Below are 27,794 nucleotides of genomic sequence, written 5' to 3'. Positions count from 1 at the left end.
ACTTTTACGGCTCCCGCGTCAGTGGAACGGGGAGCGACACACTTGGAAGAAGTGGGTGTGGGGCTCTTGGGAGTTCTTGTGAGAGCTCCTCCATCGCTGCGACTGGCTGCACGGCTCTCCGTGCCACCAAAGCCCCAGTAGCAATGGGAAGGGGAAGGGGGACTTGGCAAGAGGCATGCAATATGGCACCTAATGCAGTGCCATGTGTTCTCACCTGCCTTAGCCAGCCTGTATTGCTTCCTCAGTGAGGGAAAGCCACCCCAACTTCCTTGAACACACTGTTTCCACACTAATGTTCTGGGCTCCTCCAATTAAAATAATTTTGGGTAGCAGCGATGGAAGAGACTTCTGCTTGAGATGCTGAAGGGTCACTGCCAATTCAGAGTAGATGGTATTTTATTTGAGCTGGTTCTGAGCTAGGCGGACCAGTTTTCTGACTCAGTTAAGTCAGAAGCTTTGTATCTCTCAGTCCGAGGCTCAAAATCCATTTCAGAGAAGCTCTTGGGGGCCATATTACAGAAGCAGGCAGAGCTAAAGGTAAAAGGAGTGATGCAATAGCATGTTTTCGCTTAAAGTTCTTAGCAGCAGTAGCAAACCCTTAGGAGAGGCGTTTCAAGCTTTTGCAATGAGGAAAAAACCGTGCAAAACTTCTGTAGGCCATTCAGTCTATATGGACAGGGCTCAGGTGAAGAACAAGAGGATGCCCTCTTCTGTGCTGTGTACAAAAGCCAGCCGGATGGGCAACTCAATTTTGCTTCCCTACTGGGGACTATCCGCTGCACCTGAAGGCAACAGATAGCTGGGGAGGGGGTGCCCACTGCCATCTCCTCCAGCACTTTCCTGGCAGCTCCCAGGGTCTGCTGCCTGAGAGCACAGCCTCCCTCTGCCCTATACAAAGGGGAAGGACTGTATATCCTAGAGGATTGCATTTAATCTGCAAACCACTATATATAGTGTGAACAACATCAATATTTATAATATTTATAGTATTTTACAGTATCAACCAGTATCAATCTGCTGCAGACCTACACCCTGACCGATACATCAATTTCATCCACAGGGAATCTGCTGCATTATAGTAGGGATGGGCAGCAGGTAGATCTGAATCTAATGCTAGATCTCTGGGAACTTGCAGTGATTTGGTGAGGATTTCAGACTCTCAGCCTTTTACTGCAGCAGCACACACATGCATACGCCCCCATCCTAAATTACACCTCAGACATGTGGAGAGCTCAGGGTAACTATTATAGAAGTGGGTTTTTTGTTTTTTGTTTTGGTGGAAGAACTGTGAGCTCTGTTCTGTTCTAGTTCTCAAAACAAGTCCCTGGGCTCAAAATTCTTTAATTCTAAGTGCAAGGCTTTTCAGCCAGGCTCTGGCTGATGGATTTCAGACTTCCACTGAAAAACAGAGTAGATCCCACAAGTCTGAAGTCTGCTCACAATGCAGTGAGCGCAACTGTACTGTTGGTCATGCTGAGAAGACTACAAATGCTCTTATTTAAAAATGGGAAATGGCCATGGATGCTGGTGATGCCTGAACCGTAAGCAGTATTAAAGCATAGGAGAGGAGTCATGCCTATTCTCCTCACAAAAGTATTATCAAGCCATTAACTAACCATTCAACGACAGCAGCTGAACGCAACGTGCCTTGACTGTTACCTCCGCAGCATATGTGGCATCATAGTTAATCCAGCCTAATCAGGTTTCTATTCATAACACATTAAGGACATGAAAACTTGCAGTAAATGGCAGGGCTGGTTGCCAGCCCAAATGGCAGAAGTAATAGAACTCTATGTGAAAGATCAAAGTAGCTGACTGTCACACACAGTTACAAACCTGGTTTTTGTTTTGTTTTGGGTGAATATTTTGTACACTGGTTTACATTTCTTTGGCCATTTATCATGGATTCTGAATGCAGCTGTATTTGCTTGCTCTCAGACAGCACCCGTGGATATATTATGGATTCTCTGTCTGTACATTTATTTATTTATTATTTGCCATGTTCCATTTGAAAATCCTTCTGTTTAGGACAAAAATCACTCAGAGAAAATATCTAATAGCATTTGATTTACCTTATATCTCTATCTCCTTCATCCCTATCCCTAACCCATCTCTAATCACTAAATAATATTTTAAAAGCCTGCACAATACATTTAACTTTTTTTTTTACAAAATAGCCTTTGCATAAAATTCCATTATTGTTATTGTTATTATTTGCTTGAATTTCTTTAAGCACAATTTTAGGAAATTTAACAAAACTAAGCTGGAAATTTGAAGCTTGGCCCACAGCAGAGGCTCCACAAGTTTAGGGGCTTGATTTTACCAGTGTTTATATACCTTCCTTAAGATTAACTGCCAGTATGGAGATACATATATGCTTCATTTCTAGGATTCCCCATTATTTTCACTGTAGTTAGAGAGAGGGAGAGAGAGCAAGAGAGCACAAGAGAGAGCTTTCACCTTTTTTTGCCCAAATGGGCCATGATCTTTGAACAGTGCACAATCAAATCTTTTTTGAAATTAATGCTAAAATATATATGCCCTGACTTCTGATTTATGGTATCATTGACAAATAGTAAAAAGGACAGCCACATCGTAAAGTTTATGGATGGAGTGATGGCATGCACAATGATGTCTCATAAAGAATAAAGGGGAGGGGGAGTTATTTATTCTCATGGATTCAAGAACATACAGATAGAGTGTCTGCGTGCACAGAATTTTTCATAAATATCCCACAGTGCACCCTGTTGTACAGCCGCCATACATTAATTAGAGCATTCAGCAGACACTGCAATGTGTTACACTCACCCAAGTGAATCTTCATTTTTCACATGCAGGGCCTTACTAATTAAAATCAGCTTTGCAATTAAATGTGGAAAATTGTGTTAAACTTTCAAGCATGGTTTTAAGGATTGTGGAGGGGGGAGCTGGGAGGAAGCAATGTATTTTTTAAGGGTATTTCATTTTGATGCAAACGATTTTTCCCTCTCCCACATCAAAATAAGAACCAGCAAAAGGGATGGTATGAGGATTTCTTTTTTCCTTGCTTGCTTCCTCACCCCCACCCCTGTATTATAGATGCTCCTCTCTGTTGCAAGTTGCAATGCTCCACTATCTCTCTGCCAGTACCTGGCCCAGTTCCAATGCTTTTAGTGAGTGCTATCTGTCAAGGCATGAATAATACAGCCCCTAGGCTGTCGGCAGAATCCAAATGAGGCATACATCAGGAAGCAAGCACTCGACTTTAGCTCCAGAACATGCTCCTGTGAAGACAGGCAATTATTCACCCACGGCTGCAGCCATGGCAATCAAACTGGTGGGTGAAAAGGTATAAGAAACACAAGATGTGTGTGTGAGGGGTGGGGGGAGGTGAAGAAGAAGAAGAAAAAGAAATATGGCACAATGAGCTGAAGAAAATTCAATAATTTTCTAATAAGGAAGGGGTTTTTATAATAAGTGAGCTACATTTGAGCTCCTTCATCTTTAAATCTGGAGCTGGTGCATATGACTAGGACTTAAGAAGAAGCTAATCAAGCACAGTTGTTTTAATATTATTGGCAAATCAGAAAATAAAAATTAAATAAGTATTCACTTTTAAAATCCAATGCCATGGTTTCACTTTTAAAAAGGAGATAAATGGGCAGACAGGTGACCAAGTAAATGTGACATTCTGCATGAAATTACCTAATAGGAAGAACATATTGGTTAACAGCACAAATGTATACATGCCTATTCAGAGGAAACCCCATTAAATTCAACAACCTTTCTTCTAAGTGAATAGGTATCAGATTAAACCCCAGGTGGTTGAAAGCAGAATCCCTTGCCTACAACCTAAGGATGGTAAGTGCATGCATGGGTTTAAGATTATGCCAGATGACAAAGTGTTTGTTTTTAGTGCTAGGCTTAGATTCGGAGCTGGTGGCACAAAATCCTATCCCAGTGCAATTAGCTGGAGGTGATGTGGCTTTCTTGCTGTATGGAGAACAGCTGTCCTGTGGGCAAATGGTATTGCTGCATTTTGTTTGTTTGTTTTCTGCTTAATTTTTTTAAAAAAAGAGACTAGATACATAGCATGCATGAGAAAAATAAAATAAAACAAACCCTATGGAGAAGAATATAAGAAAGACAGCTTATGAAATCGGAAGGGGAATCTTCCTGGTATTTGTCATTCTCTAGCTCCAGGCCCAAAGGCTAGTCCTGTGTTCCTGAAAGTGAAGAAGTGGCAATTTCTTAAGATGTAGATTTCTGGTTGTGAAATTAACATGCATGCATTGGTTAACCGATATACCAACAGGAAAGTCCAAGTAGCAGCAGGACTGGGTGGTTGGAAGGAGAGTACTGGATTCAGGCAGTACAATAACCCATACTCAAAAGTTGCACATGAGTTGTGGTTGAAACATAAGTCATTGGTTGTCAAAATCCAGAAGCACTAAAAAGCCACGGCTGCTAATTATGCACAACCCATAATTTGTTGTTGGGTTGTGAATTGTGGGTTATTCATCATGGTTTATCTTACCTGGGTTCAGACCACACAATAACCTATGTTTCAATAACAATCTATACTTAACCCTTGAGTGCGGGCTATTGTGTGGTCTGAACCTAGTCTAACTTTGACTTTTAACAGTGGTCCTCACAAGAAAAATCACCTCCTTGAACCTGCTATTTGCATTTCAAGGGAAGTCTTCAATTACATTAACATTTATTTACACAACAAAACCATGCACATTAACTGCATTTCAAGTCTGGTTTCGGTAGAAGGCAATATCCAATGCTGCCTGTCTGTAAACAGAGCCATGTCGCTTCTATTTCACTAGCAGCCACAGGCTAGCCCCACCAGTTCCTCTGCACAAGCAGCACCCACTGCCTGCAGCATGAAGATATTGCACATGTGGAAGCAAGCCCTGAAATGAATAGAAATGCTTTTTTTCCTGGAACGGGGCTGTTGCGTGAGTGGTGGGTGTCCCTTGTGCAATGCGATTGGCAGGACAACATACAGTCTCCAAGCATAATAATAAACAGCAAAGAAAGCATATGTGGGGATGAGGGGAAAAGCACTCGTATTCCCCAATATTTTTAATTGGGTTTTTTGTTGTGAGAAAATGTTAAATTCTCCACAGCAAATTATTGGATGGGAGGATCACTGAAACCTGGCAATCAACTGTGGGTGTAATTTATGATAGTTTACCATCAACAAAACATTAGGACTAGCTCCCCAAACACAATCCTGCTCATTTTCTGCAGTGAGCTTGAGAAGACTTGTCATGTGTCTGACCACCCCCAGTTGAGATGGTGGGATACATAACAGGGCACTCTCTGGAGCAGTAAGATCTGCTTTGCCTTGTCCCTTAAAGTTTTCAGCAGCTAAATCTGGGCATTTTTTGTTTATCCAGATAGCAGTCTTGGTTTGGTGGTTTTAGTCTTGTTACATTATGCTTTGCCCTCTCTGGTGCTTTATGTCTTTTACTCTATTGTTAGGGTTTTAATGTAATCTGTATTTTAATTAATTAATACTAACTAGAAACCCACTTTGCCCAACCTGGCGCCAACAAGATGTCCTGTACTCCAATTCCCAGAATGGCCAATGGCCAGAGGTGATGGCTGTTGCACTCCAACACATCCTGCGCTTGTCAAGTTGGGGGAGGCTGCTGCATGCAGCAGGATGGAACAGTGGGAGGCAGATTCCGCCAAATAATATGTACGTTGCTTGGGGACCCAAGCCGAAGTATTTGCATCTGTGGTGTTTTTCAACATATATAGAAATCCAATATCGATGTGAGCAAATTAGGCAAATAAGGAGTGGGGGTGTCCTTCTGTCTAATTCTGTGAATTTAAATCCAGTCCCTGAAAGAGTCTGAGAGATGAGATTTCCCATGGTGGTTGTGGGGCTTCTTTGGTCTCTTTATACAGACACGCACACACAGCTTACGGGTTAAGAGCCCCTGATTATGGGGGATTGACAGTGCAACAGCTGGAACAGCGACAACAGCTGCCACTGCCACCACTGTATTTCTTTCCTAGGAAAGAAGAATGATGGTGGCCAGAGACCAGTTCCTGTTGAGCTGGAAGCTTTTAATCTGTAAAGATATAAAGAGGAAGCCCGCCATACTGTTACTCTAGGTTCCTTTCTCCCATTCTGGGGTTTCTTCACATTTGGGCAAAGCTCAAAACAGGGGAGCCTGGGCCCCCAGCATCTTGATTCAGGGTCAAAACAAGGTCTTGATTCAGGTTCAGAGCCTTGAGGATACTATGGCCACAAGTGGACATCATGCTAAACCCTAGTCTAGCATGATAAGGATGAGTTGCAGCAAGCCCTAGATCTCACACTCAACACTCTTCCTTCAGTACACTTATGAAGAGCTGGAGGCTTTCACTTCCTATTTAGATTAACCACATCTTTTTCTGTTGCCTGAATTTGGCATACTGTGATTAATCAAAATTATGGCTTCTTGGAAACCAGACAACATCAAAACATGGGGGGCAAAGCTGGCTTTTTAAAACAATCTTAGGTAACAGTGACTGGAGTGTAGGATTCAGAAAACTGAAAGAAATGATTAACCTGGAAAGAAAAGCTTCCAAGCAACTCCTTGCAACCATTCCAGAGGAAGAAGGGAGGAGATGACATGCATCTAAGTCTTGCCAGGGCTCATTTTCATTATGTTAAGCAATGGTTTGCTATGTAGGTGCAGTCTGTCTCCCTAATGTGAAGCAATGCCTGGCTCACAAAATGGCAAAATGAAATAGGCACTAGAATCAAGTTTGCAAACTAAAGGGCTAAGGGCCACACTATATGTTGTACGACCTCTCACTCAAGTAGCCAAGGCAGGGGAACACATAATGAATGGTTAACTTTTCCCTTTACACTGTGATCTGAACAATTCTCCCTGCTATTTGCTGCAAGAGCTAAGTCTGATCATATTGATTCTCATTTTATGCCAAGAGCCTGTCATCCACAGTGGCCAACCAGATGCATTCAGGAAGCCCATGAGCAGGATATGAGCCCATCACCCTGCTTGCACGGTTGTTACCCAGTAGGAGGCGTTCAGAAGCAAGCAACTTCCAGTCCTGGAGGTAGTACATAGCCATTGTAGCCTGAGCCTCCATGAGATCAGCTGGTGGCCATTAGTATTAAGGCAGAACATTCTGTGAAAAACATTAATTTTGCTTGTCCTGAATCTCAAACTAATTCTTTGATGATTTCTAGTTCTAGTGTTAAGTGAATGAAAGGAAAATTCCCTTTCTCCCAGTTTTGTACACCACTGGAAACACAGTTTGGTCTGAAGTGAAGGCAGGTGCTCTTTCACTCACTCTCTGCTCATGCAAAAAGAGGAAGGATGAAGAAGCAACACAAAACTTGAGGGCTCGTTTACACATGACAGAAAGAGAAAGGATGCTTTTCATCCAGATGATTATCTGAAGAGGTCAAAGACAGCTGTTCTTCATCCTTTGTCTCAGGCTTACAGCAGAGTCAAGAAGGTTAGAAGGAGAAAGAAGCTGCAACATCTGCAAAGCAGCCTATGGAAACCCCAAGGACAATGAGGCTTACTAGAGTACAGGAGAAGGTACTTATTTCAGCAGCACATATACTAAGAATTGGAAGAAGATAGCATGGGCTGGAAGCGACCATGGGCTTCCTCAAATTGTCACCCTCCAGATGTTGTGGACTGTAACATACACCAGCCCTGGCCAGAATGCCAGGTGTAATAGTCCAAATAGTCCAAAGATGATTGGAATAATAGTCCAAAACATCTGGAGATCACCAGACTGACTGGGAGATAGCATGCTAGCATTTAGAAGTGGAACGTGTGGTGTTCAAGAAATGCAAAGTTGGATGGGGGTTGGAATGGACATGTGTAGAAGTGCCAGCAGGAGACAAAACTGGCAATAATGTACCCATATTTAGTATGTCTAAATAATTTTTAGTGATCAACTTGAGCTGAAAGACCCTGGCTACCCCGTTATAGATACTAATACAAAGATTTGCTATAAAGAGCACTGGGAGTATGTTTTCGTAACCACATATTCGTCTGTCTACCCATTCTAGTTGAAAATCCTAAGCATAGCTTTAAAGAAAAGTTGAGTTCAGTGTCAGGAAACATATTCTTTATGCAGGATTGCAGGATTTCTTTGTAAGAAAGAGGTGGACTTTGATAGAAAAAAATAAAGAGATTATAACCTTACATTAGAAGTGGAATATGAAGAAAATCTGTTACAGGCACAAATTCTTATGAATGCAAACACTGTATTGTTTCACTTCATTTGAAATTGTACTGTTTCTGTCTACCATAAATGCTTGACAGAATTTAAAACAAAGATCTCTGTATATATAATGTATTGATTAAAAAAGAAAATACTCCTTAAAAATAAATTACATCGGGAGTGTCAACTGAAAGCTTCCTTTCCAGTCATATTAATAAGAGGTCTGTTCCATGGACATAACTGATAATTGGGGTGTTAAGAATTTGTTAACAGCCTGAAAAAAAATTGATACTTTTCCAAATTGCCTGGTGAAACGTCCTTAAATTTTCATTTAATTAACAGCTCCAAGATTCAGTCTGTTCATGTATTGACATAGCAGGATCATGTCATGAAAGCAAAATAAGGAATTCACATCTGAAAGTGAACCTAATGTCAACCATGGCCTCCTAAATGTGGGAACATGCATATCCCCATTTCTTCTCCTTCATGAACAGATACTACTTTTTCAAAAAATTCAGATCTTTGGAAACTATATTTGAATTACATTAAAGTACAGAACTGCACTTTAAAAAGGCAATTTTAATAAAAACCTTATTATACTGTAATTCAACCACTAGCTTGATCCTGGAGTTTGTCAGAGGAAAGACGCTGCACATTTATCACTGCATGCATTTTGCATGGAGAAAAATATCCAATTTGGAATCAAAATCTGGAAGAGTTAAGTAAAATTATATTTTCCTCTGCTAATGAATCCAATTATTTAAATCTTTGAAATAGTACTATAGACTAATAGACTATAGCAAATCAGCTAAATGGATACTATATGTCCATATGTGAGTATAGTGTAGTGGAAAAACATTTTTTTCAACTTCACCTCTTTTTAGAAAAAACATTCTTCCCATTTTTGTGATTGTTTGATGCATAGGCTTTGATATACTTCTAAAATATAAATATTATTGGCTTTGAAAAAATAATCACTAAAGCATTAAAACCATTCATTTATGATATATAGACTTGGCGTCTAAACTGCTCCTCCATTTATTTAAGGGGAAATAGAATGATAATTCTTTCAACTCTCTCCTAAATTTGTACTTCCCTGCACCATATCTTAACACCATTGCATATGTCACCAAATGTCAGGAGCAAGTTTTCAGGGCACATATTGGCTGCAAACAGAAGGGAACAGGAGGAAAATTGAGTTTCATGTTAGTTCCTTCCATAGAAAAAGTTGGCATCAAGCCATAACCTGTAGAGCTGAGCCAAAACTACTGAACTACTTTCATGAACATTTTTGACAGCATCTAGAAATATCTCTTCCCATCCGTTTTCAGCACTTTCATGTTTCACTGTCAATTAATTACCCCTATCCTCAATTATGTCATCACATAGCAATTTGCACGGGCTAAATAGCTTTGTGATGAAACCCCATTCACTCCATGATTCCAGTTAGGTTGCATAACTCATGTGACTATGCAATGTCCTCAGTGAGGTCATTAAAAAGTAAAACAGGATTTAGAGATGTGATGCCTGATTGGCTATCCGTGTCCATGTGGTTAACACCCCAATGAGAAAGGAACACACTGACGTTGTGTGTGAGGGAGAAGGGAATGACATCAAGCAAGCCTGAAAAACATCAACATTGATTTTTTTTCTTCTTCTTTTAATGGGGACAGAATTTCTCTTTTTTGAAAATAACCCATTTCAGCAGAAATTCACATGGGAAACAGATCAGTGAAAACCTACCTGTATTCTTAGCTTAAAGGAAACATAAATCACCCACACTTGTAGTCTATTCTATAAGCATAAGTCATCTCAGACTGCCAGGTACACATTGTTTTGCCTAGGAACCACAGCACAGAGCTCGGTATAGGGACAACCTTATGACATAAGCTTAAGGTAGTATCAGCTGTTCAACCCCTTTTTAAAAATCAAAGCCTCTTGCATTGCAATTCTGTGCCCTGCAAGGGATCAGAAAGACCAGTGCCATGACAACTGCAGAAAGAGCCTGGGCTGGAATCAGATGCCCACACCATCAGGGACTCAGACGTTATCCCTAAACTCTGGTGGAGTGTCTCATACAATCTGGCTACAAAGAAACATATGAACTCTCTCACAGTTAAGACTTACCATACCCAGGTTCTTAATTTCAAAAGTACTAAATCTGATGCCTGAATGCATATTTATGCTTTTAGTCGTAGTTGATATAACATAATAACATATTAATGAAACATTAGAATACACTGGGTTGGATCCAGATGTTGACATACTTGGACATTATCTGGAAACTTGGTAGAATATAAGTTCCTCTATGATGGCTAACCTGTACATAAATATTGAAAACACACACTTAACTTACTTCTGTTCTGCCAGTTACTCAGACTTTATTATTAAGGTGTTTAATGACTTCATAATTCATGGTTCCATATCAAAACTACAACCTATTTTCTCTAACCTTTCCTCTTGAATTCAGTGGGATTTACATTCACACGACTGTGTGCTTGCCACATATTCTACAGCAGAAAGAGGTGACCTATAGCTTTCCTGGCATTTTGAATTGCAGTTCCTATGAGCCCTACTCACCAAAATGGCCAGTACTTAAGGGATTTTCTACCAGTGCCTGGCGCAACTATCTTAAAATCATAGGCCTGGATCGTGTGAACCCATGGACCCCCTAATTCATCCATGGAGAATTATTTATTTATTTATTTATTTATTTCTATACCACCCTATAGCTAAAGACTTCTGGGCAATTCTATCATTCTGTTTCTTTATTGTTGCTCTAATAGGGCAATGTTATGCATGTACAGAATCCTATCACCCCCTAGCATGCCCCCAGCTGACTATGGTGGGAATTGTAGGGTTTTGTTTTGTTTTTGGTCTAACCATGCATAGGATTGTGTCCTTTTTTATTTTGCCCTGAGGCCCATCTCTCTAAGGATCAATTTAAGTTGGGGAATTTAAACTAATTCTAGGAGTAGAGTCTAGGATTGGAGTTTGCTGCAGCCTTCTGTTTCTTCTTGTACATTCCAAACACTACCTCCTAGCTCCAAATACATGTGTGTATATTGATACAGACATTCCAAAAAAGCAAGCTTGATTTGATGTTACATATGACTGTATCAAGATCAACATACTCCTCCATGCTGGTAAAGCACACACAGAGGGAATATTGATGCAACCACATGTACATTGCTTTCTTGCAATGTTTTATCACTGCATGCACATACTGTACATATTGTTAAGGCAACAATGGGGTGAACAACATAAGTGCTGAAAACCAAGTATGGATGCACTGAGAAGCTTTAAAAGAACTGGAAAAAGAAAACAGAACAGTAGAGTATTGTTTAAGCATTCTTTTGGAAGAGGAATTCCCTAAACATCCCCGTTTGTGCATGGTATCTGCCCACAATGGCATGATATCCTAACCATGCTTTAAGACAATGCACTGTGTCCCAGTTTTAGGATTTATTTGCTTCTGTAACTATCCTCCATACAATGTGGTGTCTGGGGGCACCTACTGGCTGCTTCTTATCACCTGGATTTGGCACTTGTGTGCTAAACAGAGTTGCACAGACAGCAAAGGAGCATTTTGGATGTGTATTAGATATATATCCATCTCCCTGTGAAACCATGTCATTGCACCTCCATTTCACCTACAGAAACAAAAGGTTACTCATGGAATCATGCAGTTGGAAGAGGCTAGAAGGTCATTGGCTCCAACCTCCTGATCAAAGCAGAACTCAAGTCTCCCATCCAGATTCTATCCAGGCCTGATCCTGCTTAGCTTCCAAAATTAGGCAGCCTCAGATACTTCGAGCTATACAGAAATATATACTATATAAATGACTTCACTGAAATATGTCCAAACAATGCAACCATATATTAATTAAAAAGAAACAGCTGGCATATCATTACCAGATATCATGTCACTCACCATAGTCTATGAATTACAGTGGATCTCTGATATACAGATCTACAGATATAGATCTCAGACTTATGATCACTGATCTAACCTAGAGTTTCCCCTTTGAATCTAACCACATAGTTGGACTCTCTGTGCTCAAAACATCAAGCTGTTACTCTATTTATGAATGTTATTAAATGACATAAGTCATACTAGCACAAAAATGTCAATAAGGTCACACTTTAACTGGCCACACATGACTGCATACCCTACCTGAAGAAAGATGAAAAGGAAAAGGACACTTCCTCAGGAAAACAGTATTCTACCATTTGCAATGTTTGGAGACTTTCCCCTCTATATGTGATTAATATGCCTAATAGTGATGAGTTTGAATACAGAATTAGGAAAGAGGCACAGTGACATCTCTTTGCTCGCACTTTTGTTCAATTTCAATTTACACTGCAGTTTTGTGGGATAGAAAAATTAATGACTGGGAAGTTGTCACAAAGTGACACTGCAATTAGGTGCCAGAAGAGAGAGAAGAGGAATACGAGTACACAACAGTTTTTTGTGTACGCTATTAATTCCCCAACAACAATGACTAGGTTATTAGCAGAATCATGTCAGCTAACTTGCTTTCTAGATCTCTTCTGTCCCTTGCAGGCACATATGCATGTACAGTGACTCACACATTACCTTCTGTGTCTTGCGTATTTGCCACTAACATGACCGCTGCCATCACAGCCAGGGGTAGGGCAGCTGTAAAAAAGAAGGAATTAATTATATTGGTGCCGCTGTGCTGCACAGAGATTATAGTAAAAGCAGGCGGTAGGTATTATAGAGATGGAGGGCAACAAAGACAGAAAAAGAGAAATCAAATAACTGAAGGGAAAAGGGGGGAGGGGATGCTTTTTATTAGCAAATCCCAGGGGAATTAATTTCATCAATGCAGCAGGGCATGAGCAAGCCACCAATGAACTTGAAAGTGCATTATACCCATTAAAAGGCATGAATTTTCTAAATTGCTAATGGGGATACATTTTACACTCAGTGCACTAACCTGAACAGCTCTTGTATGGCTGGTTCCACGGGAACTGCAGAGAGATGGAAAATATATAAAAATTTATCATCTATTACAAGTACCCCCCTCTCCTGCTGAAAATTGCCAAAAAAGGCTGTGTAAAAAAGCAAGGGTCAGAATGAATCATGCAAAGAGATTCTGGAGGATGAAGGTCACCCTGAGCAGGGGCCTTGAGTGATTTAGTGAAGCAAGAGACGTACCTCGAACACCTTTGGACCGTGTGCGATGGCGCTTCTCGTCTGCATCCACCTCCATCTGGGAATAGATTAGCAGGCAGTCAATGCTCTTATCCTGCATGCACAGACTATCAATGCACAGACTGATACAGTCGCTCTCACACAATTTATTGACAATATTTTAATTCCATTTTATCCTGAGAGAGAAGAGTCTGCATTAAGAGGGGTTTATTTTTCATTTTTTTTTTTACAGTTCCCTTCATTTGTTTAGAAACAAAACAAAACAAAAACAAAACAAAACAAAAACCCTGCATGGCAAATTTTGTTCTAATCACCTAGTTCATGTGCTTCCCCCAATTTTATGTTTTAAACAAACTGATTAGGTTTCCTTCCCCACCCCCACTTTCTATACAAAGAGGTTTCTTTAAAGGAAACCTAATAGAAGCAAGATGCAGCAGATTTCTGTGCAGTTTGGAACTGAGGTCAGATGCTGTAGCATATCGGGAGGCTTCAAGAAAGAATTTTAAGCAAAAGAAAAAAAGAAAATGCAATCAAAGAACAGAGAGAGACACAACTTGATATTTCTACCTCATCGTCTTTAAAAAAAAAAACAGCTTTCCCTGTTTGTGAGGACATATTCTTTCGCAAAGTTGTATATGTGTAAACATTGTTGAGTTATTACAGAACTATATTCTGAAAAGTGCCTTCAAGTTTGCACAACAGAGAGCTCACTAAAAGAGTCAAGTGCCTGGTCAGAGATCCATAGGTGTGTACATATGGAATTCTTTTAATCTTACTAGAGGGAACAGACTGGCATGCACAATAGAGGGAGGAGGTCCAGGAAATACCAGACTGCAGAGGCTCATTTGGTAACCACATGAGGAAGGGCCTTTTTGGTGGCTGCCCTCAGGCTGTGCAGCTCCTTCTCAGGAAGGCAACACTAGGCTTCCTTTCTGCCGTTCTTCCGACATACAGGTGAAGTCCACTTAATTCAAGAAGGCTTTGGCCTGTAAGTGGGCTTATTGCATGGGGTGCTGCTCTCATTTTGCAACCCTTATTTGTTTATTGCAATTTTAATTGCCTCTGCAAGCCACCTTGAGTGTTATTTTGTGGTAGAAAGGTTGAGTACAGACCCGAATGATTTATTGATTTGTGTTACTTCTATAGTGCTTAAGATAGTGAAATCCTTAATTGGTTCACAGATAATTAAAATCAATATATTAAATATTATATTGATAATATTAAAATCAAATCAAAATACATTATTAAAACAATTCAAATTACGCTATAGTATACAGCAATATGAGAAACAATACTTGCAATACAAGGAACATTTGAAACATGCCACATTCCCTGCCTCTTGAACTACAAAGGGGAGGGTTTTCCAGGGAATGGATAAGTGCTACTGAAAAGTTTCACCACTAAGGTATCGTGTGGCAACATTCAGCCGACTTTGGAATGGCCTGCAAGGGCTACTTCAATGAACCTAACTATCAGCTGGATACAAATAAGGGAAGATGGTCTGCCAGCAGATCCACTCATTCATTAAAATTTCTGTCCTGCCTTACAAGGAACCTGAGGTGGCTGACATAATCCTCCTCTCCGTTTCACCCTCATAACAATTCTGTGAGGCAGGTTAGGCTGAGATTCATCAACCATCCCAAAGTCACCCACTGAGCTTCATGGCTGAGTGAGGACCAGAACCTGGGTCTCCAGAGTTCCAGTCCAATAAATAAATAAGCTTCTTCAAATGAAATAATTCCATGAGAAGAGCCATATAAGATCAGGACAAGGGTCCATCTAGTCCAGCCTTCTGCTCAAATAGTGGCCAACCAGCTGCATGAATGGGACAATAGTCTCCCACCCAGGTTCCCCAGCAACTGATGCATGTAGGCCCACTGCCTCTGATACTGGAGGCAACAAATTGCCATCAGGACTAGTAGTCACCGATAGCTTTATCCTCCATGAATTTGCCCAATCCTCTTTTAAAACAGTTCAAATTGGTGCGCCTCAAATCATCTTGTGAAGGTGTATTGTATAATTCAACTATGTATTGGGTGAAATATTTCATTTTAACTGTCCCAAATCTCTCTGCAGTTAGCTCAGTTCTAGCATCAGATGTGTATCTATGTAAGAGCAGAGCAGCAAGTGTAACTCTGTACACTTCTATCATGCCGCTGCTTACTTGCCTTTTTCCTAAGCTGAACAACCCCAGATGTTGTAATATTTCCTCACAGAGAAGTTGTTCTAGCCCCTTGATCTTTTAAACTGTCCTCTTCTGCAATTTTCCCAACACTACAATATCTTTTTTTAGGTGTGGCAACTAGAACTGCACACAGTAGTCTAAGTACAGCCACCACATAGATTTGTGTAAAGGAAGTATGACATTGGCAGTTCTATTTCCAATTCCTTTCTTAATGAGTTGATATTTGCATTGACCTGTCCACCACAACTCCACGATCTCTTTCTTGGTCAGTCACTGCTAGCTCAGATTCCATCAGCTTATGCGCAAGGCTGGGATTTTTGTTTTTACCCCAGTGTACATCATTTCACATATTCACAGTGAATATCAATCCATTTTTGGCGTGAGCTCTGTGGATGCGCTGTTGTGTCCATACCAAGAACAGATCATCAGTGGTGGAACTGATGAGAACTAGAGTCACTGTGCCCAACTATAACCAGTGTTAGGATTCTTCATTCATATACTTCCCTCAATTGTCATTTGAAATCTTACAGAGGCCTCATTATTTTCATATGCCATAATTACAGAACCCCAGTAATAATGAAAAATCCTTGTTAAACAGCATATAACTACAACATTGCCTTTTGACCCTCAGTGCATCATGAAGTGGCAACTAAAAACAGCCAGAGTTCTCTATGCACAAAATTCTTCAGGAGGAAAAAGTACTGCAATTAAGGAAAGCAAAGCACAGCAACAGATTCCAGTTGGAAATTATCCTTCCTCTCCCACCATGGCTGAATCCCCCACTTACATGTCTTCCTCAATAGACAAGTGAGAGCCTGTCTCACTAAATAAATCTTTGAAGAAAATATGATCATGATATCTCCCATGCATTTCAGTTAATTCGCACATAAAATGTTTCTCAGTTTAACATTCATTGTACATCTATAGCTTTGCCAATTCTGTTCAAAAGTTTCATTCAGCAGCATCTTAACTATATTTTCCCCTACCATGTTATTGGAAATTGAGCAGAGAAGACATTATCCTACACAGATGATCACACTGTCAAAAATAACCAAACTGCCATTCTAAAATGAACAATTGTTTGTGATGAACCAAACTCCCATTGACCATTATGTTTGCTTAGCTTAACAGTCTAGCCACAGTGGCTTGGAATTCTAGCTTTTGTTTATAAAAGGACAGCAAAGGCTTTAGGGATAGTCCGTGTTCCACACAGCAAGAAGTCTGTTGCACCTTTTTACCTGACCAGGACCTTACAATGAAGGAGCTGCATTTCCCCTGCCTGCTTGCTCTTAGGTTTTCTTGGCATAATTGCTATTATCTTGTAACTAGGCAGAAGCTAGTTGTCTACCTCAGCTTGAATGGAAAACTCTAATCAGCATAAGTTATCTAATTGGTTTTGCACAGGTCTTTGCCTTTTGCCACCTTGCATAATATTGATTGGTGCATGTCAGCATAGGGTTGGAACCTTCTGCAGATTGTGAATGGTACAGATTTTTAAAAAGAGGAGATCCTGAGATGGTTGCAAAACACACATGGTCTGTCTGGAAAAGCTGCAGATTGGGGCAGGCTAGCAAATTGACAACAAATGTAGATACTTTGAAACTGCATAAAACGGAGTAGTTGCATTTGTATGAACCCCGGTCCTTGTATGATCCTGGAAAAACAGAGTTTGCCTCTGAACTCCATTTAGAAGTACTGCTGTTGCTTTTATGATTTAATGCCAAGAGATTCTGATTTCCTACTCAACATACCCACTTTAGCCTAATAAGTTAAATCTACCTTGGGATTTAAACCTTATTCATTAACACTGTACTATGTGATGCTTTACAGATATCACCAAATGCCTACCAGGTGAGAGGAAATGCTATTTGACATGATGACAAGAGCTTTTTTTTTTTTTTTTTTTTTTTATTTTTTTCTCCTTAGGAAAATTTGTTATTTGTGAAAGTAAATTTTTTTTTTTTTTTTGACAAATTTTTTTTTTTTTTTTTTTTTTTTGCAATTGTCGCTCCTTAGGAAAATATATGATTGGGAACAGTCAGAAGATGCAAGTGAAAGAAGTTGATTAAAAAGAAAAGCCTGCTTAAACTCAGGTTCTTTCACAGCTGATCAACAGTTTTGGGTTTGATATAAGAATAAATAGTGTTAAAAATCCAGAATGTACAAGATCAAGGACTGCATTGTTCCCAAGGCTTGCCCACAGTTCCCCAGAGCCTTCAAATTAAAAAAAGAAACCAACCCTTAGGGGGACCTTGGAAAGATCTGCCTTAGCTGAAATTACCATCCAGAAATGTTGGATGAAGTGTTGAGGGAAAGCTGAAAAGAAAAAGGCATTGGTCTTGTTCAGACATAACACTAACCCATGGTTTCTTAACCCATGGGTTGTGAATTTCTGGGCTGTTGTGATATTCAAATACACCAACAAGGTATGATTTGTTAGTCATAAACCAGGGGTGTCCAACCTTTTGGCTTCTCTGGGCCACACTGGATGAAGAAAAATTGTTTTGGGCCGCACATTAAATATACAAACACTAACAGAAGCTAATGAGCAAAAAAAAAAAAAAAAGGCTGTGCATAATTTTTATGATATCTGCCACTGCCATGCGTACAAATAGCGAGCACATACATACATTCATTTTATGTGACATTACAACACACTGTCTATGAAGTTCATGCTTGAGAACTACACAATCGAGTTATCCCCAAAAATTGCAAAAAAACCCTCAATATTTTTAATAAGTCTACAATTTTACGTGGGGATGCATTCATAGTCATCCTGGGCTGCATGCGGCCCATGAGCTGCATGTTGGACACCTCTGTCATAAACAATCCAGATGAACTCTGGTGTTTTGATGACTGTGAACTCTGGGTCGTTTAAACCATGAGTTGTCATTATATACGTCCCCAAACCATGGATTCTTTGTGAGATGCTTCACCCTGCTACAAAACTGGCTGACAAGAATGGTAAAAACAAACAGCTGCTCTACATAACAGTATTAGATCTCTGCAAAGTTGTTATGGATGCAAAGAGGAAATGGATGAAGGAGGAGGGAAATAACCTTGGGATTCAGAAAACAAATGGACATTTGTTTAATCATCTGCCAAACAAACCCTGGGTAGGGGAACACACCACAAAATAACCACAGGTTAAATAACCCATGGGATAGCATTATGTGAGAACCAGGTCATTATGTGAGGTAGAAACAACACTGCAAACACAAAGAGTTCCCTGGTACAAAGGTGAACTTCTCCCCCAAAGTTTAAAAAATAAGCATAAAATAAACCAAATAACGCTCTTAAGTAATAGATCAGCTAACATACAACAAGATTCATAATTCAGAACAAATAAAGTGGGGCCAGATGATAGATCTAGTGATGAACCAAAGAACCCAGCTGTCCTTGAATAAGCAAATATTCCATCTGCAGACCACAGCCAGGATCCTGGAATAGTAGTTTCAAACAGAGGAGACACCAACTATCTGAGTAAACCTCTATGCACCTAAGTTACTCTTGCGGACAAGACTAGGCCAAGACATTTTGCTACCTGAATCAGAGTAGCAATTGGCAAACTTTGCCCCATACAAGTCAAAGAGTACATAGTACCTAAGCTGGACCAAATTATTTTGGCACATGAGGCAGAAGATGCAAATGCTTTTCCTGGGAATAAACAAGAGTAATCCATTAAGGAACAATATGCCGCTCCTGATGGCACCCCAAATCAGCTGCCTAAAGCTGCTAACTAATCTGCCTAATGGTAGGGCTGGCCCTACTTGCTGAAGAGCTGCTTTGTAAAATACCAAAATACATCTAGCACTGCATGCTTTCCAATTAAATCATTTTATAAATGCTTCACCAGAAGAAGCAGAAAATGAGAAAACAGATAATTAGGACTGGAAGAAAACAGGAATCTTGGGAAGTCACTAATCAGTGGGGGATGGCTGCAGCAGGATTAAGGCCCAAATTTCCGGGAGAATGAAGGTGCAAGTGAAAGAGAAACTGAGGAAAAAGTGATGGGGGAAGTTTGAGGGTCCTAGGAAAGAGGTGTGAAGAAAAAGGGGCTGAGTTCCACCCCAGCTCTGCCTGGTTGCATTTATGGAAGTGGCAGGTTCTTCAACATCCTGTGGATTAGCAACACTAGAAGGCACATAGGGCCTTTCCCCAGTCCTGATGTCCCATGCCGATTTTGGCAGGGTCTCAGGGCTGCCAGTCTACTGTTTTGTCATGAGAGACTAGAGCAAGAAATAGGGTTAAAGTCAGAATGGTTTTTCTTACAGTGTTCTATTATCTGTGAGGTCACCCACCCATGTGCCACTGCCATGGAACTGCATGGGTATCCCCTGCTGGCTTTATAGCGCTGCACTGTTGAGGTTGGACAGAAAGCTTTTTTTGTTCATAAAAGGAGAGCAGTGTCACTGGGAAGCTTGGATATTGCTTGTGATCATGTTCATTCTTTGGGCCTGTTTGTAGTCTCCCCCCCACCCCCTTTTAAACCCCGGAGGTCCCAGTTTTTGCTCCTGCTAAAAGAAATGCTTGCTTCTTCTTCTCAGGGAGCATTTGGGGAAGAAGCAAGTAGCAAGAGTATTTCCAGTAAACATTTGCATCCCTCCCCAAGAATTCAGAATGTGAAGAGGGAAAATTGTTTTCCAAATATACCTGTTCTTTAAAGACTATATTGTTGTGTTTCCACAGAAACGTAAGGCATGAAGAAAAAGGTGGACCAAGCATTCCCTCATATGTTTTTAAGAGTGACCCTTTGTCTGTCCCACTGTACTTGGGGCACTTTTGTCAAAAAAGCAAGAAAGGCCTCTAGGTGGCTGCTCTGGAGGCCAATTCATCTGACAGGAGACAAAAGTGTTTTTATTCAGATGGATTTTTAGCTTTTAATCTATTTACTGAAGTAATGTTGACAAGTTGGTACTCTTTGTTTCTTCTTTCCTGATGTGTTTTTAACCAATTTGCTTTTATATTTTAATTTTGTATTTTATCTTGTATCTTGCTGCTGATAGTCGCTTCATGTTTTATTTGTAGTGAAAAGGTGGGGTCTAAATCTAGAAATAAATGAAATGTTTTAGAGATTTGTTCATTTAGCTACTGCCTTTATATCCAAGCAAAAAAGGAAGAAACCCAACTGTTTTACCCAAATAAGCCTGTTTCCATTTTCCATGTACCTTGTGTTCTTCAGTGTGGGTGAGCTCTATATTAACTTATTTATTAAATGTAAGCTTTTTTTCTTTACAACAAAAGGAATGATTAGGGAAAGAGTACTGGACTGGACTGCAATCCAGTATGTCTTGCTACACTGCCCTCCTCCTCACAAGTAAGTCTCACTGAGTTCAGTGGGACTTACTCACAGAAACACTACCCTGATTCTGATTACTGGTACTGTGATTTTGTCAATCTTTAATATTTATTTATTCAACCTGTCTTTACTCTTTAACCACTTCTGTTTTTTATTTCACATAGAGTCAAAATAAGACATATTAAAAACCTTTTCTATTGTAAAAGGAAATGTAGCAGTTGCAGGCTTGGCATTCTCCAGATCACAATCATATCACATTTCCCTACAATGCTATTTTTCTGCTGAAAATCAACTCCTCTTTCCCATTGCAAACAGCTAATTTGTCCTGGATCAGTTATACCAGGAAATGGCTCTGTGCTTATTTGCACAAATGTATTTATGTGCTGTTATATTTACATCCTACCTTTGTTCCTTCAAGGAACCAAAGGAGGCTTCCAAGTTCTTCCTCCTCTCCATTTTATTCTCACACCAACCCTGTATGGTAGGTTAGGCTGAGTATCCATGACTGGCTTAAAATGGCCCAGTAAGCTTCATGGCTGAATGGGGACTAGAAGCCAGATTATCTGAGTCCCAGTCCAGCACTTTATCCATTACCCCACAACCGGTTGTCTTTTACCACCAATGACTTTTCTTAGAGGCACTTTAAAAGTGACATGTAGCCAATGGATATTTTGTGCATCCCTGATTTTCAGAACCCTTAAGCTGGATTCTGCTTTAAGTTTTTCCAGTTCCCAACCCAAGAATGGACTCTTTAATTTAGGGGTGGGGCAACCGGATCAAGCCTGGACCCTCATTTCAGCTTGGGAAGAGCTTCAGGCCTACATGCCAGCAGGGAAAGGAGCCAGATGCTGGGGACAGAATAATCAAATAGGTAGGGCCGGGTGTTGTTATGCCAGGTGGGATGCTTCCTCCTAACCACACAATATTAGGAGCAAGCCTGGTGTGGCAGCCTGTTTGCAGAAAACTCACAGCTCTGTTCTATAGATGTCTACTTGGAAGTAACATCCAGTAGCACAAGTTTCTCCATATAGGGCTGGTTTAACTGCTGTGCTTAACCTTTAAATTTTAAAGGTCTTTTAAATACCTTTTAAATTTAAAGGTAAAGATCGCGGTATTTAAAGTTTAAATGTCTTTAAATCCTCTTTAAATTTTAAATGCCTTTAAAGTTATCAGATATAAGAGAGAGATTTCTGCATGGCGTCGAAAAAAGGCTGCTTTTCTTCAATTCTCAGCACGAAAAGTGAAATCCCAGTAAATCCCAGCTCTTATTTATGATCAGTGATTGGAGATAAGAGTAGAGGTTTAGTGTGGGGTCTAAAGAAGAAAGGGCAAGATCTGTGGAAGAAGCCTGTAGACTGGATAGGAAGCCCCATGGGCCAAGAATTCCCCACCCCTGGTTGAACTGATATGGAATGCAAGACCATTAAATTCACTAGAAGATGCTGCCATTCTTTTATAATGGGTTTGGGGGTAGGCAACCTATAACCCTAGGGCTGAATGCAGCCCTTAGCCTAATTCGAAAATCAGCCATGGCTTCCTCTTACAGGCCAGTGGGCAAAGGGGCAAAAGGAGAAAGCGAGAAGAGAGAGGGAGAGACAGAGAGAAGAGCAGGGGGAAAGAGAGTGAAATGCAGGTAAGTCCTTTTCTGGACTATGGCACCATCCTCTGCTGGCACAAGTCCCTCTCCCATGTGATTTCAGCACCTTATGGAAGAATGTTTCTCCACACATTTTAAAATAAACTGTGGAATTTATATATTTTACTCAGCGTCTCATATTCTAGGCACATGCCAATCTTTATGTAGCCAAAAGAGGGGAAAAAAGGTACACAAGAGCATGCATGGGAGAGCTAGAGGTTTCTTCCAGGTATGGGAGTAGGGCCAGCATGGATGGCCCCATCTCCCTACACAGCATTTGCTGTCAGCAGTCCACCGCCTGAACAGGGCTTTCATTTTATTGGCAACATGTCTTGAAAATATATAATGTACAATCTTGCATTCTCAGTTATGCCATCCTAGTCTGGGAAACTCTTAGCCAGGGAAACACAATGCCCAAATGGGCTATAATGGCTTGAAAATCTGGCTTTCATTTAGGACTGGAATTTCATTTTGAGACATCAGCAAACCCCCCCCCCCCCATTTGTTTAATGACTATTCTGTGTTTGTCATACAAGGCTTTTAACTCCTGTCCATAAAGTGTTTGTATATTGTCTGTCACTTTGCTGTAAGTTTCTCTTTATGTAAATGCAATTCATTTGTTTTTAGACAGAAGCTACTTGCCCATCTAGTTACCTTCACTAGTAGCAGGAATGGAACCCTCAAATTACCAAACAGTTCTGTAACTGGTTTCTCACAACCTTCTGTTTCTTGGTGTTATGGATAATATTCATTGATAAACTTTAAATCAACCAGATATGTGTCCACCCTGTGTTAACCCTGAATTTTAGGGTTTTTAAAAAAAGAGATAGTGCTAAGAAAACCTCTCTTTCTTTCTGCTAGATGCTTATGAGAGGCACAGCCTGACTGGCACTGTGCCATACCTCAGATGGCCTAGCAAGCATATGGCTGATAGCATTCTGGACACTTTGGAATGGACTGACACAACATTTTAGAAAGTAGGTAATTAGCACCATGTGCCTTGTCCCTTGTGCCATTCTTAGGGCAAGCATTTGCCATATTGCTTGCTTTAGAAATGCCTTCTTTATATATGTCCGAATGCTAAGTGATTCTGATTTTCTAATTAGCAAACCAGTTTTTGCTCTATTGTATTCTTCCTCTGGATTTAAATATTTGGGAATTACCCTATGTTGATATTTGAGGCTCATGTGAGGAATTGCTTGTAGCTCTAGAGCAAAGAAAGGCAATCTGGTTCCCTACAGATATTTGGAATGTCCATTACGGAATGTCCGTAATTCCCAATCATTTGCCATTCAAGCCAGAGAGGATGGGAGCTGTTACTTGGATATCTGGAGGGAATCAAGTTGCCCACCCTTGGACTAAAGGAAAATGTATTTAGTTTGGTTAAAAAATTAAAAAGTATAAATTTGAGTTTTTTATAGTTTAAAAATGACCAGACAATTTCAGAAGCAGCACATTAGCTAAGAAAACTAACAACACTGTTTGATCTCAAGGGACAATTGTCATCATGTGGATGTTTTTGTATTTTTGTAAGTCAAAGTTTCCAAAAGATATATCTCTGCAATGCATTTATTACTCATGTCATTCCAAATGTTTAAAAAATCCCATCAACGGAACCAAATCCCCAGTAAGAATCCCTGTCTGATGCTAATAGCTTGATCTGTGCTACTATGGTGGTTCTTACTGGATAAAGCTATCTCGCTAACAATGTCCATGAACCTCATAACTTATAAGCAGAGGACTTTTTGCTGGAGTTTTTCGCACTTGAAATGAGAGAAACAGAAATAATACAAAGGGCCCCCTCAGTGTGCAGCTGCTGCCAGAAAATGTGCAGCCTGCAGAGATCCAGCCCCAGCTGTGCATCCTGAGGGGGTCATGTGACCATTTTCTTTGCATGCAGACTTCTGTGCACATTGGCCTGTTAGAAGCAATTGAGATGGTTTGCTGAGAGTTAATCTGTGCAGATGTCATCACATAGCTGTGGGAAACATGCGGCTCAAATTCGGCATACATGCTGAAGAGGGGTTTGTTTGTTTTTGTTTTTTTAGCAAGAGCTGCATGCAGAAGGGGTCATATGGACTGGCCCTTACAAGTCTGCAGTCACTCTGATGTCATTCGCTTGTGGACTTCACAATTACTATGCTTCCAAAGTAATTTTTCTTCAATAACCAGATTAGGAACTACAATCCACTTCATATCATGAAGACTGGCCACCTTATTTTTGTTTCCCCTCAACAAGTGTAAAAGAAACCTCCATATTCATGCAAAATATCTAATTTCTATAACGCACTATACTGTTTACTTCAATAATTAATATCCTACATCAGCAAGTTCCACAGATTAATTATACATTTAATAAAATGTATTAGAAAATGCAGAGCTTTTACATTTTTTATGAATATCTTAAGGGGTGATAGCTGCTATTGTGATGGCATCATGTATATTTGATGATATATACTTCATATACTATTACAAGCCCATCCAAAACTTTTTGGACCAATCAGTGGCTGACAACTTTCACAATTTCCCTTTCATTATCACCAGTTCACCATTGTCACTATCCATATCCCAGCTTGCTTGGAATCTCAAATGACAATGACAGTCCATTCCTTTATGCATTTTCCTGAGGGAACTATATCTACAGTGTAGCAACTAAAGGAATAGCTGCCATTTTGAAGCTCCTTCCAGCTTGCATTACCTGTGAATCCCTTGTGAAACCAGAGTAAAACCTAATCTTCAGAATGATTTTGGCGGTGAAGGATGTGTTACTGTAGTTATGTTACTTTTGGCTAGTAAAGTTAACAAAAATATTCTGTATGCACCTCATGCTGTGGCATTTGCTTTCATGTACAAAACTTTACTTTGACAAAATATATGAGGTGCTACCTTCATTTGGCATATCGTCTGAGAACCAGTGTACTAATATAGGATTAGCGTATTACAGCCTTATAAAATGGATTTTCAAACAAGTTAAAGCTCACATTCAAAGAACTCATTTCAAAGCAAGTTACAAGGGTCTAAAGGCTTATCTAGTCTGTTTCTGCTGTGGTCAACCAGACTCCATACAATGGCAATTTTCCTTTCCCAATTCTGTTTTGTGCCACCTACTGGTATTTAGAGGCAAGCACTCTATGATTCATCCATCATGACTTGTAGCTATTGATAACTATATCCAGTGCTTTTTTTTGTAAAAAAAAAAAAAAAAAAGGTGCCGGAACTCATAGCTGGCAGTAAGCACTCAGTGCACAACCACACACACCAATCCCAAGCTAAGCAGCGTCCCAAGCCGGGCAGCGCGGACACAAAAGCAGCCGCAGGCACTATGTTAATGATGTTTGCTGCTGACCTGCTACGCCGACAGGCGATCCAAAATAACTTCGTAAAATCCATTGGAAAAAAGGTGCCGGAACGCCGTTCTGGTGCGTTCTATGACAAAAAAAGCCCTGACTATATCCTCCAAAAAGTTATCTCCTCCACTTTTAAAGCGGTCCATTGGTGGCCTTCAACTTGTGGAATGAATTCTATAGTTTAACTACACACTGTGGAAACAAGTACTTCTTTTTGTCTACTTCAGATATCCTATTGCTCAATTTCATCCTGGGTTGCAACACTGACAGAGAAAAAAGAAAACTTCTCTCTATACACACTACTTACACCACAAATAATTGTACACACCTCAACTATTTCCTCAGTTACTGAAGTTCTGCCCCTGGTCCCCACTCAACTAAGGTGCAACTCTAAATATAGTTATCTGAATCTGTCCCAGTGAACCCAAAGAGACTTACTTCTTTGTATAGGATTTTGCTGCAAGTAGCTAAGTATTATGAAGCCTTTCGTTGTAATATTTTCTCATGCTGAAGTTTGGGGAAAGGGTTGCCTTCTTCTGCAACTGGGCATTCACCCATGAGAAGAGAACTCTGCCTGCCTTTCCATCACAGGACTCCCATGCTATTCTTCTAAGCCAAACATGTGGAGACATTTAGTCCCCACAGCTCCTCATGGATTAATATCAGTAATGTGTGCTGCAAGCGTTCCATTACTTCATAGCAAGTCAGCCAAGCCACCTGTTACAGTATCATAAAAAACAATTATTGACTTCAGCACAGTAAGGTGGGAAAAGTTAGTTTTCTACGTTGTCTAACTAGTTAATTAATTAAAGCAGCAAACCATCAGTAAAGTAGGGAATGGGAAGAACTGAACGAATAAATCAGTTTTGGTTTATAAATTTCTCTCCATCCAGTTTTTGAAGGCATTTGCACATTTTAGTAAGTTCTGGTCAAACAATGAACCAAAAAAATTCTCACCCATCTTCAATGCCCAGAGAGGACCATGTTATACTTGCCTGTGATGTAGCCAGCCCTGAAAAGCCTATCAGAAACAACAGGTAATTGTGCTAAATTAACATCACACACAAGTCTGAATATACATTCTAGACCCAGACTTAAGTGCTTAGTCCTTAAAAAGCCATCTCCCTGCATGGATGAATTTCTTTCTTTCCCTTTTCTCCACATTTGACATTTTAAAACCATAATTTCTTTCCTCCCTGCTTATGAAGAAATTTGCCAGTTTGGGAATGCAGAATTTTGGAAAGTCCAAAAATTCTGTGAATGGGTCCTGCAGAATAACAAAATATGATCTAAAAGAATTCAGAGGAGAAGATGATTTGATTTCAACTTCCTCTCAAACAATCATCACAGTCCAAAACAATGTACAAGGTAATGGTGAACTGTGCACTCATAATTCAGTGTATAGTGAACTAAATATGGACAACAATATAAAGTAGCAAGGCATTGGTCATTTCTAAAGGTTCCCTTCTTCTGCCCTGAAAGCTAAAATGATGCCCCTATTAGTTGGTTACGGGGGCATGATTAAAATCACTTTGTCATGCATCTAGGCACCACAGAAGACCTGGCCTGCAGCCACCACGAAAGCATTCCAGGAGGCTACCAACACAAAGTACGGGCTTGATCCTATGCAAATTTAGAAAGGAAAAAAGGCCTAGCAATCCCAAGGGTGAGCTGGGGCTAGCTGGAGCATGATGGGAGTTGTAGGCTTTTTTCTCTCTCAACTTGCATAGGATTGTGCCTCAAATTGATCTTCCATATCCACCCCGGGAACACAGCAGAACCAGGGAAATTAGATCTCAGTGCTTCTAAAAATGTGTTAGCACAAAGGAGACAGGTAGCATACTTCAATGTACTGGTGATTGATACTGAATATTTAATTTTCTAATTCTGAGCTGGAAGCTGATACACATCAATTTGTGTATCATACTAACAAGTGTAGTCAAACAAAA

The 27,794-nt window shown here is 40.1% G+C and overlaps 1 protein-coding gene across 4 annotated transcripts in view; it reads right to left on the bottom strand.

Annotated features, from left to right (window-relative positions):
* MYT1L (myelin transcription factor 1 like) overlaps positions 1-13,436 on the bottom strand; it is a 154,580-nt gene extending 141,144 nt beyond the window's left edge. For all 4 annotated transcript variants that reach the window (XM_044419192.1, XM_044419193.1, XM_044419190.1 and 1 more), the window contains exons 1-3: positions 13,382-13,436; positions 13,161-13,194; positions 12,797-12,859 (exon numbers count right to left, since the gene is read on the bottom strand). In XM_044419192.1, coding sequence (XP_044275127.1) covers positions 12,797-12,859; positions 13,161-13,194; positions 13,382-13,436 — 152 coding nt within the window. The remainder of the gene's footprint in view (positions 1-12,796; positions 12,860-13,160; positions 13,195-13,381) is intronic.
* Between the last annotated feature and the right edge of the window lie 14,358 nt (positions 13,437-27,794).

Source organism: Varanus komodoensis, unplaced genomic scaffold (genome assembly GCF_004798865.1).
Source record: "Varanus komodoensis strain SLA01 unplaced genomic scaffold, ASM479886v1 scaffold10, whole genome shotgun sequence".
Lineage (NCBI taxonomy): Eukaryota > Metazoa > Chordata > Lepidosauria > Squamata > Varanidae > Varanus > Varanus komodoensis.
The sequence above is the reverse complement of the archived record's forward strand: the minus strand, read 5'-3'. Positions and strand labels throughout refer to the sequence as shown.